The 21,615-nt window shown below is 31.6% G+C and overlaps 3 protein-coding genes across 5 annotated transcripts in view; all 3 read right to left on the reverse strand.

The window, feature by feature from the left end:
* Window positions 1-3,497: 3,497 nt before the first annotated feature.
* LOC139528159 (uncharacterized) lies at window positions 3,498-9,986 on the reverse strand. Its single transcript, XM_071324015.1, has 3 exons — window positions 9,868-9,986; window positions 9,263-9,437; window positions 3,498-5,865 (listed from the first exon to the last, which is right to left on the reverse strand). Exons 2-3 carry the CDS (start codon window positions 9,357-9,359, stop codon window positions 5,234-5,236), a joined length of 729 nt encoding a protein of 242 aa, XP_071180116.1. The 5' UTR covers window positions 9,360-9,437; window positions 9,868-9,986; the 3' UTR covers window positions 3,498-5,233.
* On the reverse strand, window positions 9,986-18,170 carry LOC139528158 (uncharacterized). Of its 2 annotated transcripts, XM_071324012.1 has the most exons (7): window positions 17,664-18,170; window positions 16,223-16,302; window positions 15,725-15,793; window positions 14,400-14,483; window positions 12,807-13,500; window positions 11,585-11,805; window positions 9,986-10,657 (listed from the first exon to the last, which is right to left on the reverse strand). In XM_071324012.1, the coding sequence occupies exons 1-7, from the start codon at window positions 17,998-18,000 to the stop codon at window positions 9,989-9,991; spliced, it is 2,154 nt and encodes a 717-aa protein (XP_071180113.1). In that variant the 5' UTR covers window positions 18,001-18,170; the 3' UTR covers window positions 9,986-9,988. The 2 variants fall into 2 exon arrangements, with proteins under 2 accessions (XP_071180113.1, XP_071180114.1); XM_071324013.1 differs by lacking the exon at window positions 15,725-15,793.
* A 793-nt stretch (window positions 18,171-18,963) lies between these two features.
* The window catches only part of LOC139528160 (beta-1,3-galactosyl-O-glycosyl-glycoprotein beta-1,6-N-acetylglucosaminyltransferase-like), a 31,571-nt gene continuing 28,919 nt past the window's right edge, over window positions 18,964-21,615 (reverse strand). Inside the window, exon 2 of one of the 2 annotated variants that reach the window (XM_071324016.1) lies at window positions 18,964-20,704. In XM_071324016.1, coding sequence (XP_071180117.1) covers window positions 19,000-20,472 — 1,473 coding nt within the window. In that variant the 5' untranslated portion in view covers window positions 20,473-20,704 and the 3' untranslated portion in view covers window positions 18,964-18,999. The remainder of the gene's footprint in view (window positions 20,705-21,615) is intronic. The other variant, XM_071324017.1, reaches the window with a different exon arrangement.

Raw genomic sequence — 21,615 nt, forward strand, 5'->3', positions numbered from 1 at the left:
TACAAGACTAACAAAGGCCAGAGGCTCCTGACTTGGGACAGGCGCAAAAATGCGGCGGGGTTAAATATGTTTGTGAGATCTCAACCCTCCCCCTATACCTCTAACCAATGTAGAAAAGTAAACGCATAACAATACGCACATTAAAATTCAGTTCAAGAGAAGTCCGAGTCTGATGTCAGAAGATGTAACCAAAGAAAATAAACAAAATGACAATAATACATAAATAACAACAGACTACTAGCAGTTAACTGACATGCCAGCTCCAGACTTCAATTAAACTGACTGAAAGATTATGATTTCATCATATGAACATCAGGCACAATCCTTCCCGTTAGGGGTTTAGTATCATACCATCATAACATATATGAGAAGAACATAACCCGTGTCATGCCAACAACTGTTTTTAGAATAAATGTGTTTAGTTCCGATGCAAAGACCTTATCAGTGACTCAATATTAACGCCAAAATATGCAATCTTTAATGACTTGATAACAGTATCGTAATTATATCCCTTCTTAATAAGTCTATTTAAAGGTTTTGTAAGTTTCTGAGGTGAATACTGACACCTTTGTGCTTTATAAAGAATATTTCCATAAAAAATTGGATGTGAAATACCTGAACGTATTAGAAGTCTGCATGTTGAGCTATATTTACGAATGATGTCTTTATACCGATGATAAAATTTAGTAAATGTTTTTACTAGTTTGTGATATCGAAAACCCTGGTGTAATAATTTTTCAGTAATACATAAATTTCGCTCGTTAAAATCTAAAACATTGTTACATACACGTGCGAATCGTACAAGTTGAGATATATAAACACCGTAAGATGGTGACAAGGGAACGTCACCATCTAAAAACGGATAATTAACGATAGGAAATGAAAAATCATCCCTTTTATCATAAATTTTAGTATTCAGCTTTCCATTAGTGATATAGATATCAAGATCGAGAAAAGGGCAGTGGTCATTGTTAGTATTAGCTTTATTTAAAGTAAGTTCAACAGGATAAATTTCATTAATATACATACTGAAGTCGTCATTATTGAGAGCCAAAATATCATCCAAATATCTAAAAGTATTATTAAATTTGTTTATCAGATGTTGTTTCGATGGGTTTTTGCTTATTTTTGTCAAAAACACACAAATAAATACAATAATAAACAAAATATTTTAAAAACAAACCCAGGTGCTTCGGATAAGTAATTGAGCAGTTCTTTTAAGGCCTTTGAAACAAGACAAAAGTAGAACTGAAGGTAACCCATTGCTATGGATGAGAAAACATATAATATAATACTCTTCTGTTGAAATATATGATAAAGCGTATAATACATGGCAAAATCCGCATCACATGCCGTATCACCCTCGACCAATATCATCCCTCGGGCCTAAAGGCCCTTGGGCTGATATTGATGTCTCGGGATGATACGACATACGATACGGATTTTGCCATGTATTATTCTCTATATATAACTTCACACGTTTACGGTCACATTCTAGGCGTATCGATCAACTTTGTAGCCATTGCCATTTATCTAAAAAAAAACAAGGATGGTGACATATGAGTTTCTATACGTGTATTGATTCAATATGCAATCCTGAATATTATGTTAGTAGTTGTTTTTCTCCGTATATATAAGAACATAGCCATACATTGGACAATCTAAAAAGGTAAGCAGAAAAAGGGCATTTTCCCTATGTAATATAACTTTATACGAAACATCATTGTAAAAATGGCACAGTTGTAGCCGTAAAAGGAGTTCTTTTTGGGAAATTGCATTGTCTATATTTACAGGAATACAATCTATAGAAAATACATTCTATGCTCCCTACCAATGATTTAGATTTGTCAAGACATTTCAGATTTGTTCTTGGTTTATTCTTAAACATGGAAGAATTAGTATCAAATGTTTCACTTTCAAGAAATAACAAATATCGAATGAGACAAAACCTATAAACAACTTACGCTAGGTAATTCATAGAATTGTTTACATTTTTGATGTAAAGATATTATGTAATATCCATATAATTCAATTCAATGATTATTCAAATTTGAATTCAATTGTACGTTTTAATGTATCTTCAGTTGTTCTAAAGACAGACGTAAAAACAGAAAGAATGAGTGCTTCAATAATTAGTTCAATACTGTGAGATGTTCAGAGTCACTCTCTGTAAATATCAAAGGATTCAAAAAAATTTGGAAATGGGTGGATTCAGAATTTTACCAAACTTTTAGAAAATGGTAATGTATTGCATCAATACATACAAAAAAAGTTTTTACTCCAAAAAAATATTCGGTTGCCATGGTAGCCACCATCAAAGATTTTCCCGAAAAATTTCAATTTTTTACTCTTATTTTTCTTGAATTTTCAACATTTTCCCATTCAATTCACTTTAAATGTGTTCAGTAAGTACAAACTATTTTATATTTTCGTAAACAACTAACCTTGCCTTTTAAAAAAAAATCAAAGTTTTGGAAAAATATTTTTGCAATTTATAAAATTTAGTCTTTGTTAAAAAGGGGGAATTACCATTTTTTCAAAAATTGTAAAAAACGAAATTTTCTCAATCTTTGACGAATAATTACAAAAAATTGCAGCATATTTTTTTTTTTAAATCTTGCCATTTATTGATAACTATGTCTTATCTGCAATTTCAAGAAAAATTAGAGTGGTAATATTTGATTTAACAAAAAAAAAAATTTTGAAAATTGGGGATAAATTAGGTTTTTATTTATCTTGCTTGCCAATTTCAGGTAAAAATTATCAAGTGTTAACAATATTACAGCCAAAATATGCTTTGAACAATGAATATCAGTGTGCCATACATAACCATGACATGTTTTCTTACAATTAATTTTTTTTTTTAATTTTGAGGCTCAAAAGGGGATATATTAGCTCATTATCAGCTGATTATCTTCACAACATACTAAGAACCTTTTTAAAACGAAAAGGATAATCGGAAATTATTTTTTTCTTTTTATTTAGTTGATGATATGACTGTTTAAACACTTTTATTTTACAAAATAGCCTATAAGTGAGGCTTTATAAGGGCGAACATATATTTAAGCCTATAGGAGCCTCACGGTAAAACAAATCTTGTAAAAATGAATGAATTTGCTGCATTAAAAATATTTTTTTAGTCTTCAGTGTTTTTTTGTTCTCCTATAGTTATCTTATTCAGTTTTGTGGAACTTAAAAAATCAAGTTACTTTGATGGAATTACTATACCTTTCTTTTACAATGAATGAAATGCTGGTTCAAACTATCTATATTCTGGATTATAACAAATCAGGTAAAAAGAATTAAATGGCCTGTTTTTTACTCGAGGTGTGCCTTAACTTAAAGTAAAATGAGTGGAGATCTTTAAATCATCTAAAACAGACAACCTTTTTTTCTCACTTTTTGTATTTTATTTTCATGATGATGTAAAATATGTATGTCCTTTGGAAATGCACTTTTACTTAGTAAAATAAATGACAACAAAGTAAATAACAAGAAGAAATTTTATTTGAAGAAGAAAAATGCATTCATAATGACATATGGTTAAATATCAATTCAGAACTATATGCATATTCAGGCATTTTGTAAATTATTTATTACATGAAAGATTGTTGACTTTCATATATCTGATGTTTGAGGGAGATACTAAACTTTAGTGTGATATAATTCTATGTGATACATTTATTAGATTTATAAAAAAAGATCAGCATGGTATTATTTAAAAACAATTCAATAATAATACTGCTTGTAAGCAGATACAGTTTGACTTTGAAAAACAATACAAAATTACCTGGTTCTACTGCCTCAATAACTAGATAACCTAACTAAAAACATTTTTCATAAAAACAGTAGATGTGTTGGAGACAAAACATGACTACAGAATTCTCATTCCACTAAGCATTGCTAAGGCACTTTTGAAAAGCTGTCCTTATTTTAATATGTTTGTATCATATCAAGTTATCTCTTTGATACATATATTCCTGCAAAATGTTACTAGTTTATAAAAATAAAAGTCACATCTTTCTGATCAAAGTTTTTTTAAGAAATCATTTTACAAAATACAGATTTGGTCAATTTTTACATTTTATATAATTTTTCTATTAATTTTTTATTTTGTATGAGGCTAATGCAATAAAAAATATCTTAAATTTTATCAAGTGATGCTATTTCCTGTGCATTATACATTATATAACAGATTCTTGCCAGAGGCATGAACTGCTTAGATGCCAATATGATTTTCAAGGAATAAATTTAGTTCTATTATAAAACAATTCTTCAAAACTTTAATCATATATTCTTCTAATCACTAAAATTATATTGGTATACATATCATAAGCAAGGTTATTGACTGATTATCTAAACAAGACTGTGTCCAAAGTACACGATTGCCCCACTCACACCATTATTTTCTATGTTCAATCGACCATGAAATTGGATAAAAAATATAATAAGACATTAAATTAGAAAGATAATATCATAAGGATCATGTGTACTCAGTTTCAAGTTGATTGGACTTCAACTTCATCAAAAATTTTAACCTGAAACATGCACTTTCATGTGAAATTGGGGTCAAAATTTTAATTTGGTTTAAAAATTATAAAAGATTATATCATAAGGAACATGAGTACTAAGTTTCAAGTTGATTGGACTACAACTTCATCAAAAACTACCTTGACCACAAACTTAAACCTGAAGCGGGACAGACGCACGGACAGACAAACGAACGGACAGACAGACGAACAGACAAGAAAACATAATGCCCCTCTACTATCATACATGTCATAGGTGGGGCATAAAAAAGAAGCCCATTATTAGTAAAATGTTTTCCCCAAATCAATAAGCACTCATATTGAATTGTATATATATATATTTTCTTTCTTATATAAAGGTATCAGTAATCATTTTCACAAAAAAAAAATTGTAAGTCATGAATAATTCAGTATACTAACCATCAAATTAATTTGTAAATATTTTTTATGAAACAGGTTACAGATTTTTTGTTGATCCCAATGCTTTCAAAGTAATAAGTGGACAAAAAACCCAAAAAATCTATTTTATTTTCTATCCTATCTAAATAAGATTTATTTCACTTTGTTTCTAATGGATTAGTGTGATATTGGGTACAGTAGGTTAATTCCCATGTAATCATTATTATTCTCTATAAAAAGTGTGTATTTTTTTCAAAAAATATGTGAGTAAAAACATCTCATTGTTAAGTAAACAACTGTTCAAATCAGGACAGTTCAACTTCAATATTTGTAATCAGTTGTTCTTGGACTGCTGAATTTTTCCTGTAATACCTAGAAAAAAAACTAATAATTTGTTGGGAAGTTAAAAATTCCTCTAACAAAAACAGTCTCTTCCCATCATCTCCTTTAACAGTTTTCATATCGGCTGCAACTTTTTCAGGATCTTCCTTTCGACCGGTGACTACACCTTTATTAAATTTCTCAACAAGATATTTTTTTTGTTTATCATTGAACCTTTTGCATTTTCTTTCTTCTTTCATTGCCCATCCTTTTGATAGTTTAATATCATGGCATACAGAAGACACACAGTCCATTAAGATGGGCAAACTATTGGTGGCATGTAGTTTTTCCAGATAAGTGGTTTTCACCACATCAACAGATGATCTGTCTGGTAATCTTAACTGACAATCCCCAATCAGCATATGTCCTTCCATACTTTCATATGTTGGAAATGAAAGTATACACTCTTCATTTTGACATGAAAATGTGCCATCTGATATCTCCGTCCTACTTGAGGTATTTGAGTGGTGGTTCAGCGAATGAAATGGAATATCACAGGAGTCTTCTTTGATCATTATTGTTGGGATTATATTAGAATCAATCTGTATGTGTTTTCCTATGAAATAAAATAAAATGTATCTTACTTTTTATAAAAGTATAATATGTTAAATGTTAATATAAAAAAGAAGATGTGATATGATTGCCAATGAGAGAACTATTGACAAAAGACCAAAAAGACACAGACATTAACAATTATCGGTAACGGTACGGCCTTCAACAATGAGCAAAGCCCCATACCGCATAGTCAGCTATAAAAGGCCCCGATAAGACAATGGAAAACTATTCAAGCACGGTTCAACTGTAGTTTGTTAACCCTAGTTTTGGATACTGTATAGTGCTGGTAGTGATAAGCATTATTTGCTTATGATTTAATTTATGATGCAACACATATTTTCTTATTGGGTGTTGTTTTTTATATCAGCTCATAAACTGGATTGTATAATGTGACTGTAATGTTATCATTGTTAATCATGATTTATTTGTTGAAAATGGAACATAAAGGAATGATGGATATATTTTTTTCTTTCTATCCGAAATACCCTTGTAAATGTGGAGCACACTTTTAAATAACCCTATATATGTATCATTCAGTGAGCACAATATTATTCCTTCATAGACAGAAACATTATCAATGACATTCCTGATATATAGCAATAGAATAATCTGTGGATGTTGTTGATTCATGTCCCTTTTTTTTATAATTTTTATTCTTACAATTTTAAAAATTAAAGGGTTATTTTTCTCAATTGAATTGTGTCTTATTTTTCTTGTTGGACTTATCATATTCTCATTGTTGAAGGCTGTAGGATTGCCTATTATTGCTTAAATTTTGCTTGTGTAATTGACAATCATACCACATCTCCTTAGTTTTATATCAAGTTTTGTGTAAACATGATAAAAGAATAGAAAATATACAAAGTGCATCACAGCACATCTTAACTAAATAAATATCATGTGAACTGGACACTTTCTGTCAATTTTTTGAAATGATAAATGTAACATAACTTATCAATGTGATTTCAGAAATGTTTTTATAAAACTAGAGGCTCTAAAGAGCCTGTGTCGCTCACCTTGGTCTATGTGCATATTAAACAAAGAACACAAATGGTTTCATGACAAAATTGTATTTTGGTGATGGTGATGTGTTTGAAGTTCTTACTTTACTGAACATTCTTGCTTCTTACAATTATATCTATAATGAACTTTGCCCATTAGTAACAGAGAAAAATATTTGGTAAAAATTTACATAAATTTACCAAATTAATGAAAATTGTTAAAAATTGACTATAAAGGGCAATAACTCCTTAAGGGGTCAATTGACCATTTAGGTCATGTGGACTTATTTGTAGATCTTACTTTGATGAACATTATCGCTGTTTACAGTTTATCGCTATCTATAATAGTATTCAAGATAATAACCAAAAACAGCAAAATTTCTTTAAAAATTACCAATTGGAGGGCAGCAACCCAATAACCAGTTGTCCTATTCATTTGAATATTTCAGGGCAGATATATATTGACTTAATTAACAATTTAACTCCTTGTCAGATTTCCTCTAAATGATTTGGGTTTCAGAGTTATAGGCAAAAAACTACATTTTACCCCTGTTCTATTTTTAGCCGTGGTGGCCATCTTGGTTGGATGGCCAGGTCATCGGACACATTTTTCAAACAAGGTACCTCAAAGATGACTGTGGCCAGGTTTGAATTAATTTGGCCCAGCAGTTTCAGAGGAGAAGATTTTTGTAAAAGATAACTAAGATTTACGAAAAATGGTTAAAATTTGACTATAAAGGGCAATAACTCCTAAAGGGGTCAACTGACCATTTCGGTCATGTCGACTTATTTGTAAATCTTACTTTGATGAACATTATTGCTGTTTACAGTTGATCTCTATCTATAATAATATTCAAGATAATAACCAAAAACAGCAAAATTTCCTCAAAATTACCAATTCAGGGGCAGCAACCCAACAACAGGTTGACCGATTCATCTGAAAATTTCAGGGCAGATAGATCTTGACCTGACAAACATTTTTACTCCATGTCAGAGTTCCTCTAAATGTTTTGGTTTTTGAGTTATAAGCCATAAACTGCATTTTACCCCTATGTTCTATTTTTAGCCGTGGCGGCCATCTTGGTTGGTTGACCAGGTCACGCCACACATTTTTTAAACTAGATACCCCAAAGATAATTGTGGCCAACTTTGGATTAATTTGGCCCATTAGTTTCAGAGGAGAAGATTTTTGTAAAAGATTACTTAGATTTATGAAAAATGGTTAAAAATTGACTATAAAGGGCAATAACTCCTTAAGGGGTCAACTGACCATTTAGGTCATGTTGACTTAATCTAACTTTGCTGAACATTATTGCTGTTTACAGTTTATCTCTATCTATAATAATATTCAAGATAATAACCAAAAACGGCAAAAATTTCCTCAAAATTACCAATTCAGGGGCAGCAACCCAACAACAGGTTGACCGATTCATCTGAAAATTTCAGGGCAGATAGATCTTGACCTGATAAACATTTATACCCCATCAGATTTGCTCTAAATGCTTTGGTTTTTGAGTTATAAGCCAAAAACTGCATTTTACCCCTATGTTCTATTTTTAGCCGTGGCGGCCATCTTGATTGGTTGACCGGGTCACGCCACACATTTTTTAAACTAGATACCCCAAAGATAATTGTGGCCAAGTTTGGATTAATTTGGCCCAGTAGTTTCAGAGGAGAAGATTTTTGTAAAAGATTACTTATATTTATGAAAAATGGTTAAAAATTGACTATAAAGGGCAATAACTCCTAAAGGGGTCAACTGACCATTTCGGTCATGTCGACTTATTTGTAAATCTTACTTTGATGAACATTATTGCTGTTTACAGTTGATCTCTATCTATAATAATATTCAAGATAATAACCAAAAACAGCAAAATTTCCTCAAAATGACCGATTCAGGGGCAGCAACCCAACAACGGGTTGACCGATTCATCTGAAAATTTCAGGGCAGATAGATCTTGACCTGATAAACATATTTACCCCATGTCAGATTTCCTCTAAATGCTTTGGTTTTTGAGTTATAAGCCAAAAACTGCATTTTACCCCTATGTTCTATTTTTAGCCGTGGTGGCCATCTTGGTTGGTTGACCGGGTCACGCCACACATTTTTTAAACTAGATACCCCAATGATGATTGTGGCCAAGTTTGGTTCAATTTGGCCCAGTAGTTTCAGAGGAGAAGATTTTTGTAAAAGTTAACGACGACGGACGACGGACGACGGACGACAGACGACGGACGACGACGACGACGACGACGGACGCCGGACGCAAAGTGATGGGAAAAGCTCACTTGGCCCTTCAGGCCAGGTGAGCTAAAAACAGCTAGAAGCTTTTATGAGAAACCTAGAATAAATCCCATAAGTCTAACATAAAATGTAAAATTTATAAATCTACAAACCTGGGCCTATGTTGAAAGCTTTCCATGTATGAATACCAGTGCTGTCAAACTGAAAATTGTTGATTGCAGAAATGGAAGGAATGCTAGTTTTCTTCATATCATGTTTTGGAATGACTAATACAGAATCAACAACTTTGACATGATATTTTACATTCTTTGTTGAATGTTCAATTGCCTGAAACAAAAAAAGTAAATAAATAACCACGTGTTTAGAGACCACTTACGTCAGTACACCTTTCCTATATTGTCTAAATAAATAACCACACTTAGAAATCTTTTCTTCCCCTTAATTTTGTAATTATTGCTCAGCATGTAATACTACCCCTGAATACATGACATGTAAAAATAAAAATTAAATAATCTGAAAGTTTTTCCAAATGTTACAATAAGCGGTTGTCTGGAAAATTTGAAAATATCCATCATTTTGTAAATTTGATTTTATTGTTGGTTGGTTATGCCACATTAGCACAAAATTTGAAGATGACAATAGTTTTTGATGACTTCTTTTGCCATGTCAGTGTCAAACTATAAATTATTTATAAATTTTGATAGGATTTAAGAAAATATAACACATATTTCACTACAATAATGTATTACATTTGTACCTTCTTCAGCTGTACAGCATTCAAGACATCATTTCCTTGGTTTATATATCTTTTCACAGCACACTTGACTGTTGCTGCAGTCCGATCACATGATCCCTTTCCATCTTGTGCTTCACAAAAGTCATATGTTGCTATCTTGCCAGATTGGTGTAGAGCATTTATGGTCTCTGTACTTTTGTAGCATCCAGCGTTGTCTGAATACAGATGAACCTTTGTGATGTTTGGATTTTTTTTTTTGAATGGTATCAACAGTATCTAAAATTACAGCTGTTGTATTTGATGAATCTTGAGGTATTTGACCTTCAAATATGTGAATGAATGCTAGGCTTTTAGTTATATTCTCTTCTTTAATAAAAGATACTGATATATGCCAGGATATTCCCCTCTTTGCAAACCAGTTGCTCTGATCTTCCCTGTATCTTCGGGGCAAGTATTTCATTGCCCAATCAAGAACAATGAAAATATCATTCTGTCCAAGGTTGTCTAATATTTCAGATTTTGCACAATCTTGATTTCTAGCCCGAACAATATGGCTTTTCCAGTTTCTGAGGAAAGACCAAGCTTGAGAAAGAGTGAATGTGAATTCATCTCGCTTGTCTTCTTTTTCACCAAGATCAGTTTCTGCAAGCAGATTTTTTAAGCCTTCAAGAAGTTCATTTATTTGCTCACAGTCCTGGCAAATATGGTCATGGATATGGGTGCATTCATCTTGATATTCAACATTTTTGGCATCGCTTAAAGCAAATTTTCTACAATGATCTGCTACATTTGATTCTTCTTTAATGTGAATCTGAAAAAAAACAAAACATAAATTTCAATTTCAAGTGTTTTACATATATTCATTTTTATTTATCCATGTTCAGTGCTTTCACCATTCAAGCTATCTTTGCCTTCTATCGCTGTTTCTGGTGTTATCTACAAGATGACTAACTGTTGTGTAAATTGATTTAGGACAGTATCGGTTAAAAAGTTTCACAATAAAAAGGATAATGTCAAATTGTCAATTTTAAGCTTTAAACTTATATATGTCAATTAAAAGTCTGAGGTGAAAAGTAGTCTCATTGGCAATCTTCTTATATTCATTTTCAAATATAGAAAGCTACAGCAAACATTATTGTCAAATAAAACATGTCACTGTACAAGCTTTAGAAAAGGCAGAAATACAAGTATTGGAAATTACAAATATCTTTAGTTTGTCTACTTAGTTATAATTAACACTGAATTGTTTTAATGCTACGCGTATACAATGCCATTTACTATATATTAGAAATAGTCTGTTTTTTAATCCTTTTGTTGTTCAACTAGTTTTGAAATGAACTGTTTATTATCATTGGTTGTACAAAAACATATAATATCAGGATACTCTCAATGTTTACTATGCTTGTTAAATACAAAGCTACCTCCCCTTTACAAGAGTTATCTTTCTTTACAGGAGATATTTTATTGGAAGTAATAATGGAAAAAAGGACAACACACCTACTTTATATTTAATGATACTTTACAAGTTGAACAGGCTGATGAACTCAGTTTTCCCAAAACATGTTTACAAAAAAAAATACTATTAAAGAGGAGATAACTCATTAAAGGGGAGATGATTCCTGTAATCTTATCATGTACAGCCTGTGTAATATATACTAAGTTTAAGATCCATAATTGAATTGTAGAGTGTAAGCATCAGTTGAATAATAATATTGAGGACTATTTTTCTAATTAGTACCTTGTAATCTGATTTCAAGTATTTCTTTGTTTGGAGGAGAATGTCATTGTAGTTTTTTGCCTGCTGATTAGTGAGGGATCCATTATTATTTAATTCATCTATTATGAGCTGGATGTCAGTTATGGCTCTTCCCCCTTCTGCTACAAAGTAATCCAGACCTTCTAGAGATTTTCTTACAGTCGCTGAACATTCAGACAAAATCTTATACATGGTACTGTCCCCTGAAAGAAAATGCTATGCTTATAATATAAGATATACAATACATGTATACATTAAAACAAAGAATAAATCATATATCATACATATTATATATACTAACTAAAATCAGTTCTCAGTCAAGAATATACCTTGTTATGATTTCAAATTATAATTGAAGAAGACATTTCTGCATTAAGTATTCATCAAATTTGGTGTGCAACACAATTATTATTATAATATAAAAAAGAAGATATGGTATGATTGCCAATGAGACTACTATCCACAAAAGACCAAAATGACACAAACATTAACAACTATAGGTCACCGTACGGCCTTCAACAATGAGCAAAGCCCATACCGCATAGTCAGCAATAAAAGGTATAAGTCTATTTGTGTAATCAATAGCTTTTAAAATTGTATGTACTTTATAATTGTAGTTTTTTCTCATTGTCTCTATCTTAGAATTTTATAGCAGGCTATCATCTTGATGATTGTATGTGCCAGCCAATACTTTGTTTAATTTGAAAAATGGTGACTTCGAAGAGTTTTTGATTTCACCAGTCATTTGCTTCTAAGTTGTTGCTCACACAATCTTTTTTTTTATCAATGAGACCTAATATCTACCATAAAGACTATGAATTTAGGACCCATAGACATTGACACTATTTACATAAATACCAAAAAGACGCATACACAAATAAACTACCTTCGAACATAATTTTGTGTGTGTTTTTTTTATGAAACAAGAATATGTGTCTAAAGAATAATGATGTGTTGCTTATATTATCAAATTTATTATTTCAGTGAACCTTGAAAATGGGGTCTGAACACTGATTTGCAAGAACACAAAATGGGGAATATATGTGAACTAAGTTTCAATTTAATGTAATTACAACTTCATCCTAAACTACCCTAAAGACGTTACCCTGATTTGGAACAGACAGTTGAAAAAAAACACACTATGTCCCTGTACAATTATAAGTCTGGCAAAAAAACCCTGCTTCTTTATTTTTGTATGTCTTACCTAATGATGAAATATTGTTTTCCACGCAGTAGGCCTTATATTGGTCAATGATGTCTGCTGCTCCCATGCATCTTATTATGTTCGGAACATGTTGCACTACTCCATTTGACAATTTAATTTTTCTCTCTCCAAATGGGAGATCTTTCACAATATGTGAAGAAGTGATAAAGTTGAGGAAGTTATCTAATTTGTTCGTATCCATTTTTTGTCTGTGACTGGTAATATTAGGGGCAGGTAATCCATAACCATGTTCTTCACCATGTTTTTTGGCGGAATAAAATCTATATTCAGTTAGATCAGGAATCAAAGTAAGAGATTCTTGGTAGTTCATAAACAAAGAAACTAGTGACAACAGTTGTCTTCTATGTTTCCAGGAGTCTGTTTTTTGGTACCACTCTGCGATGACCTTTGTTGGACTTGTTTGAATTGGTGATAAACTGTTGGAAGGCACATCTAAACTCAGGCTGGTTTTAACTTCATCAGTATCAAATGGAAACAAACATTCAATAACACTGTCTGTTATTAATTGAATTTGGTTTACATACATTGTTTTACTTTTTGAAGAATAGTCAGTCCACCTCTTTGTTGGTAGGCATGGCACTGGTTTACTTCTATTCAGTTCAAGAAATTTGTTAAGGTAATAGATCGACTCTTCTTTTTGGCAACTGCTCTGACTGTAGTCAGTTAATGACTCCTGCAAAAATAACAGTGAATTGTCAAAACAAACTTAATATCCACATGTATTAAAATGTAAAAGAATCTTTTTCATAATAATTAACCGGTCTTCAAAACCTTCAATCATTTGGGATAAAAAATAAAGTATACTATTATACAATAAAAATCGCCAATTAAGGTGGTACCTAACACTACAGGGTGATAACTCCATAAAATCAACAGAACGTTTTAATGATGTTGTGTTCTGAAGGGAATATATGTGAAGCTTCTCATTGATCAAAATAAGTGTTTTACAAACTCCTATATAACCAGTGTAATTTTTCTGACAAAACAGTTGGTACACAAATTTTTCAATTGTTATATATTTTTTTAAGGGTCAAAGTAAATACTCTGTCAAATTTTTATTAAAATTAAACAACCCAAATTAATTTAAGTGAAAGTATTACTATTAGGTACCACCTTTTAAATGACTCTAATTTTTCAAAAAAAATACTATAATTCCTAAATAGAGCTTGACCTAAGACATTCAAAAATATCAATTTAATTATTTGCTTAAAATAGCAGCCAATTAAGTAAATTATTGTCAAAATCATCTAAGAAACAATTTTGACCAATTGTTCACTTGCAAGTGAATAATTCTACATTTAGATCATTACATCCTTATTATTGTGACCTTCAATTGAACCTATGAGCGGAACAAAGTTTATATGCATGTATTCAGATACTAAATAAAAAGCTACCAACATTTTGGCAATGATAAGCATTTGACAGCTGGCCCATTTATAAAGATTGTTTGGAAATTTATTGATGTTGATAATCATAAAAGGTTATATTTTTTTTTTGTCAACAATTTATAAGGAAGTTTGGTTCCAGTTTTTTTTAGAGATTGATGTAGATGGGATATTCTTGTCAACAAACCTGTGAGCAGCTTGTCTGGGTATCTGTTGTAACACTGGCCTCTTTATCAAGCATTTGGGCATCAACAGTAACTTCTCTGTTCATCTATCAATATAGGAAAAAAATTAATCAACAACCACAGCATTACATTTTAAGGTAAAACAAACTGGCATAGAAAGTATTACAGTGGCAAAATTGCATACCAATATTTCTGAATTTATTTCTTGTGCTTTCCAATGCTGATATGTATCTTATATATGAAATGTTCTGATTAAAAAATCTCAATATGAACCTATATGATTTTTTTAATTCACTCAAATTCTGTATATAAGAATTGAGACCACATTTATTTCATAGTGCATTTCTTGAAGACAATTAATGAAAATTAAAAAAAATCCCATGTGTTTTTTTTCAATAAATGTTTTATACTACTATAGGGACAAATTATATCAAAATTATAGAAAAAATCACTGTGTTTAACTCAAAATATGGACAATTTATGAAAAGGGGGTCTTGAAATCTTTTAATAACTTCTGAAATGCTATTTTTAACCCTTTTACAGCCGGACCAAATCACAACTTTACTTCAAAATTCAAGAACCCTTTTTTTACAGTATAATTACACTCCCCCCTTTTTTAACACTTTATTTGAGGCATAAAATATGAAGAAATAAATTTGGAAGGGGTATACAAAATATTGGCAAGTAACACACTATCACACTAGGGAATATATTCCTGAACAGCACAAATCAAAGGAAGATAATTGTGGTTTCATAGCATATAAAGGGAATAACTCTTAAAAATATAATCTGATATAAAGTGGGAAATTTAAACTCACAATTTTAAGCGTATATGCCAAAAACAAAATCATTTGGTCACATGGTCTCTAAAGTGGTTAAGAAAATAGAAGAGTGACTTACAAACTTTGTTGGTAGGGTACTAATGATTATTAAAAATTAAAATAATACTAATTGTAGTCATGAAACATGGTAAATTGGAACTTGTCATTCTTCAAATGCAAAGTGTTTAGAAACGTTACTTTTAATAGATATAGGAAGATGTGGTATGAGTGCAAATGAGACAACTCTCCATCAAAGTAACAATTAATAAAAGGAAACAATTATCGGTCAATGTTCGGCCTTCAACACGGAGCCTTAGCTCACACCGAATTGCACGCTACAAATGGTGTCCAAAAATTTCTAGTGTAAAATCATTCAAACATCAAAACCAACAGTCTCAAGTATGTTTGTAATAACTACAAACTGGCAATCAAAGTGATAAAATTTTGCTGAAAATGTTATAATTGCAGTACACATGTGACATGACAGTTTCAAAAGCTGTTGGTACCTGCATAAAAGGTTGTCTTTTGTCTTTTGACTGTTTATCAGTAGTTGCAGTGTCTTCAACTGTCTGAACCTATAAATAATAATAAAATCTTAATTTAAAATATATTGGTATTAACTGGAACTATAATTCTTTGTTAGTATAACAGTCCCAGGAATTGACCACAATCTAAAAATAAATATATTAGTCATAAAATATATCTTTTCTACTTAATATGGTACAACAAATGTCAGAGTTAATTTTTTCCAATTTATTTATTTTTTCTTATTCTCATGGAAAAAATTAAAGGGAAGTACTTGTATTAGATTAAGTGCTTCCTTATTCGAGAAACAGAAGTAGTTCATGGTATTCTTTTGGGACAATATTTCACACCTTGTGAAATCCAAGCATTTGCCTATATCACTGCTCAGTCACTCCATATAATATATACTTATATAAATGCCATGGCAGACTCTTTTTATCTATTTAATTAAAATAAAAGCATATTTTTTATAATTTTACCTCCTGATCAAGTAGTGTAGGATTATCTGTAACATTAACTGCTAGTTCTTTAACGTTCATCAGACATCGTGTACATATTGCTGAAAATCAGATAAAAATCTTGTTTGCATAAAGATGATAAGGCATGAAGAGCACTGCTTAAATACATGTACTATGACGTATACATGTTCATATATTCATCATAAAGTCAATAGAAACTGAAAATTACAAAAATATGTTGAATACATGTATGTTTGATAAAACATGTAAAACAAGTAAACTGCGAGCTACTGCTCACTGATGATACCCCCGCCGCAAGTGGATAATATTAATAGTGTAAAAATATGCAAGTGTTCGGTAAACAGGAAGTTGTCGAGTGATGAATCTGAAAACGCATCACACGGTATAGCTGACTTATATAAATCCTGAAACAAAAGTTCAGAAATCCTTGTATTGTGGTTCCTGAGAAAAATGTGACGAAAATTTTCAACTTGGCTATCATGTGTAAAATTGTACAAGTGTTCGGTAAACAGGAAGTTGTCAAGTGATCAATCTGAAAACGCATCACACGGTATAGCTGACTTAGATGAACCCTGAAACCAAATTTACTTGTAGTTCCTGAGGAAAATGTGACGAAAGTTTCATGGGACGGACTGACTGACGGACGGACTGACGGACAGACAGAGGTAAAACAGTATACCCCCCCCCCCTTTTTTAAAGCGGGGATATAAAAACATTTTGCTTAAGGGGTAGAGGGAAAAGGAACAAATGGGACTGCTTATATATAGAATTTTAAGAACTAGCATACTTTTTGTTGGAATTTGTGAGTAGCACTATTTAAGACTAGATCAACAATTTACTTTTTGAAAGTAAAGACATTTTTGAATATAGCAAAATCACATGTGCGGTCTTAATGACGAAAAGTGGTGGAAATCAGGCCGCAATTAATATTAAAGGTAATTTTACTAGAGTTTAAAAACTTTAATATGAACAGGTCACTTTCATTATCTTTCAGACCAAGAATTGAAATAAGAATGTGTCTATAGTAGTTAGTATGGGGATGCCCCTTGACTCAGACAATATCATTTTTCTATGCTGGACAGAGATATTGGGGACAAAACTCTAATTTGTCATTAAAATCATAAAGATCATTATGATAAGGAAACATGTGTACAGTAAGTTTTCAGTTGATTGGATTTTTACTTCATCAAAAACTTGTTGGGTGTGAAAGTTTTATGGGAGTGAACTGACAAAATACCATACTCCATAGTAATCATAGTGGATAATAATGTCAATATTTTTTCACTTGATTTAATCAACCTATAGCATGTATAGTATGGGCCTTAAAAGAATGGACAAAAAAGCTGAAGTGTGCAAAGAAGGAGGGCAGTTCTCCTTATCCTAAAAGAACATACTCCTTTGCAAAATAAACAGATTAAGATAAAGAATTGTTTATACTTACGGGTTCCAACTGGTATTATAATTCCACTACTGCTTAAGATTAACTCAACGTCACAGATTCGCAAAGGCCTGCTGGATTTGTAGTTAAGCCCTGGATGGTAGCTCAATAGTGGTGGCAGTTGGCATAGTGTTCTTTTTGAGCGGTTTACATTTAATTTTAAGAAATAGTTGAAATGTTCAGTGCATATAGCCACATTTTGAATATTAAATTTTGAAGGATGCAATCCATTTTCAGTTAAAATAATTGTTTTATCTCTGTTAGCACAAGCATTTAATAAAACAATGTTACCGGAACATTCAATTGAAGTTGATGAAGTGAAATGACACTGACAGGACATGATGCGGCCATTAATTTAAATAAATACAGAATTATGCCATCAAAACTGTTAAAAAACTGTTTATATCACAGGCAAGTTCTGTTTCTGTACCAAATTCATCAATATACTTCAGCAATGGTTCCCTATACAGTCCATATTTCACACATTATAAACGTCTGCTGCTACTTTCACTTTCACTTGCACAAAACACTGAGAAAAGATTTCTAACAAGGGAAATAACTCTTGATAAAATCTTGTGAAATTGTCAGAAACAAGCAATCAATAACATTATTTTATTTTCTTTAAACAAATATTACCACTCCAATTTTTTTATATGTTGTTCAGAAAAATGAAGTTTACAAGTAATGATGGCAAGTTTTGCTATCAGTAGCCACATTTTTAAACAATTGACCAAGCCATTTTTCACATTTTCATCACTTTTGGGACTTTTTTCACACTAAGAATATTTTTTTCATAGGATTACAGTGCAAATAAAAAATAAAAATAAATAGGAATATGTGAAATATTGAAAGGCAAACAAATAAAATTAAATATACTGACATTTAACCAACTTTTAACCATAATATTGGTTAGAATCTGAGAATACCAGAATTCACATAAATACAAGATAATATTGGGTCAGTTACTATGGAAACACATAAATAAAATGAATTTTTAATAGTACCATAAGAAAAGGGTCTTAGTACACTATAATTGTACCAAATATTATTAAGATCTGTGAGGGTCCATTTCCACCATATTTTGATGCTTACAGAGATCGAATTACTCTTCATTTGACTTTTCCACGCTATGAAACTCATTTGTCATTACGGGGACTTTTATAGATTAATAACTTTAAATGCGTTATGGGTTTTGCTCATTTTTGAAGGCTATGAAGTGCATGGCCACTAGTTGATAACTTCCATGTCATTTTATCTGTGGTGTAGATTGGTCTCATTGGCAACAATACCAAATCTTCTTATCTTTTAACAAACAAACAAAGATTTTTTTTTATTTCTTTTATTCTCTATTAGAAATTGGTTCCAACATTTCTGTCACATTGTGATCTTTTAACCACATTTCTTTCTTTCGTTGTAGATAATTGTTCGATGATTGCATTTGTCTGAATTTAGCATAATACTCAGCATGTGGCAATGTATTATAAAAATCCCAATTTAAATTTTCAACTCTATTGTCCTTTGTTCTGTTTCGTAAAACCTCTTCCAAACAGTCCAACACAACATGGTCCCGATTAATATCAAACTTGTTTGCGAACAACTCCTCTCTGTGCGCTAACCAAGGTAAATCACCGGATTCATACACGCAAATACCTCTGATATAATGTCCCCGGCATCTAGACTTATCCCAACTCCAAATAACAGCACGCGACAAGAAAGAAGCCGTGGGATTTTTTGCTTTTTTGTGAAATCCACCAGGTGTCCATGGTAAAGTGTTCAACGTTGCCCATGCACTTTCTTCAGGGGCGTATGTTCCATTCAGCCATTTTAAAAACATTCTTGCGATATTGTCAGTTAAAATAAAATCTACAAAGGGCTTTGAAAACGCGCCATACGCTGAGCCTTTACTCATTTGGAATCGTTTGGTAAAGGAATGTTTAAGATTATTAGTTTTGTGTATAGAATTGCCTTTGATAACGTGTTCCTTTGTATACCTTTGTTGCATAATGAATGGATACTCGTAAGATTCGATATCGTTAGCGCCATTCAATCTTTGCAATATTTTCACAATTTCTAAATTTGTTTTTAATGGGAATTCTTGTCCTGTTAAATTAATGTAATATTTCCAATTTTTCTTTGATTTTGACACAATTCTCATACATTCAACTTCAGCTTCGACTAAATTTATACTAGAATACACAACTTCTATACGATTTTTAACAATAAATATGTTATCAAAACAATTTCCTACTTTCTGTATCAAGTTGAAAGTTTCTTCTTTGGATTTCTTGTCAACGTAAATACAATAAACATTATGTGGTCGGTATATATTTCGAAGCAATTGTTCGGCTTGTTCGGGACTGGTGTGCATTTTTATAGCAAACGCCAAGGGAAATTCCAGCTCTTCTTTGAAGATTGTTTTATTATCTGTTACATAATTGTGTGCGATTTTCAAAGCATTACAATTTTCTACTAGGTTTCTAAGTTGACATTTATTTCCTATTTTATTATGTTTTATGTATCCTGAAGCCTTCATAAGCTCCTCACGTTCACCCATTACTAATTTTATACAATTTATATGTTTAGGAATGCATGTTGTAGGAGGGTCAATGACTTTTTGTTTCTGAATGTCTGAATAAAAACCTCTTAAATAAGTTTTAGAAATCTGGTCTTTAAATTGAATGCAGCATGTGGCATGGTTTATTCCTCCGAAAACCAGACAAAATAGTATCGATAAAGATAGACACACAACCAATATCTTCCTCCTGTTTTTATTGTAAAAATCAAATTGTTTCTTGAATAATGTCAAAAACATAATTTCTGATCGTTTTTAAAATGTGATTTTCAGATAAGTGGTCTAACGTTGATTTTTGTCTTCATACACAGATGTATCATTTTGCACGTATTCTGTTTATTCCTCAGCTGTAATTCATTTGCGGTTTCATAGGCATACCAACGCTTCATCGAAGCACTCCTTTTAATTATTTATCACACGACTAATTTACATATCTGTGCTATAATATCTGTAATCTTATTGCCATTTCCTTCTGAAAATAAACAGATAGAATTCTTTATAATAAATATTTGGTCAAAGGCTAATTGATGAGTTGCCCAATTTTTTTTTTAGACAAGCGTTATCCATATATACTAGCTTTAAAAACATACTATTAATTTTGTTTGTCTGTTAAAATCTGCATTATATCTATGTGAAGTATTTATTATTGTAACAAAACAGCAACCTAAGACCCCAAAAAACGATTCTACAGTTAAGTCTACAACTATAGCACTTTTAATCTCCACCAGCCTTAATTTATGGGCTTTGCTCATTGTTGAAGGCCGTACGGTGACCTATAGTTGTTAATTTCTGTGTCATTTGGTCTCTTGTGGAGAGTTGTCGCATTAGCAATCATACCACATCTTTTTTTATATACTTTTTTTTATTATATATAAAAAATTAAACGCAGCATGGACCATCAAAGATCTGACTAACGCACAATTTGGTTGCCTTGTTGTAGCGTGTTCCCCTCGAATGCAGGTTGTTCGTGGGTTTTATGCTTGACCTGGTCAATTAAAATCGTCGTCAAATTTGCATTTCAAATTGCTCTAAGTCTTTTTCAAGGCCAACTAATGTTTTCGGATAGGTTAGCATGTTGTCCTTAATAGTTATCCCATAAGGACGCGGTGTGTCAGTGTAAGATCATCCCGATGGCCGGAGGCCCGAGGGTGATCTTACACTGACACACCAAGTCCGAATGGGATAACTATTTTACATCCAAGCTGTTTTAGATTAGACGAAAAACCATTTACAATTCATAAAATCTAGTTTAGAACACCACACAACCATTATTATATACTTTATATATTACTATATGATGTATACCCTTTATGACCCCCTAACACGATGAGTAGATATCAAACAATGTCAACTCGCCCCACTGGCCAATCGGCCCACACTATA

This window comes from Mytilus edulis, chromosome 6, assembly GCF_963676685.1.
Source record: "Mytilus edulis chromosome 6, xbMytEdul2.2, whole genome shotgun sequence".
Lineage (NCBI taxonomy): Eukaryota > Metazoa > Mollusca > Bivalvia > Mytilida > Mytilidae > Mytilus > Mytilus edulis.

Bases quoted from the DNA above. Each gene is read 5' to 3' on its own strand.
- LOC139528159 (XM_071324015.1), bottom strand. From the start codon at position 9,359: ATGAAGAAAACTAGCATTCCTTCCATTTCTGCAATCAACAATTTTCAG. The intron at 5,866-9,262 runs GTTTGTAGATTT...TTTATTTCATAG, and splicing joins AGCTTTCAACATAGGCCCAG to GAAAACACATACAGATTGAT.
- LOC139528158 (XM_071324012.1), bottom strand. From the start codon at position 18,000: ATGTCCTGTCAGTGTCATTTCACTTCATCAACTTCAATTGAATGTTCC. The intron at 15,794-16,222 runs GTAAAATTATAA...TATTATTTATAG, and splicing joins CTACACTACTTGATCAGGAG to GTTCAGACAGTTGAAGACAC. The intron at 13,501-14,399 runs GTTTGTTGACAA...TTATTTTTGCAG, and splicing joins CCCAGACAAGCTGCTCACAG to GAGTCATTAACTGACTACAG.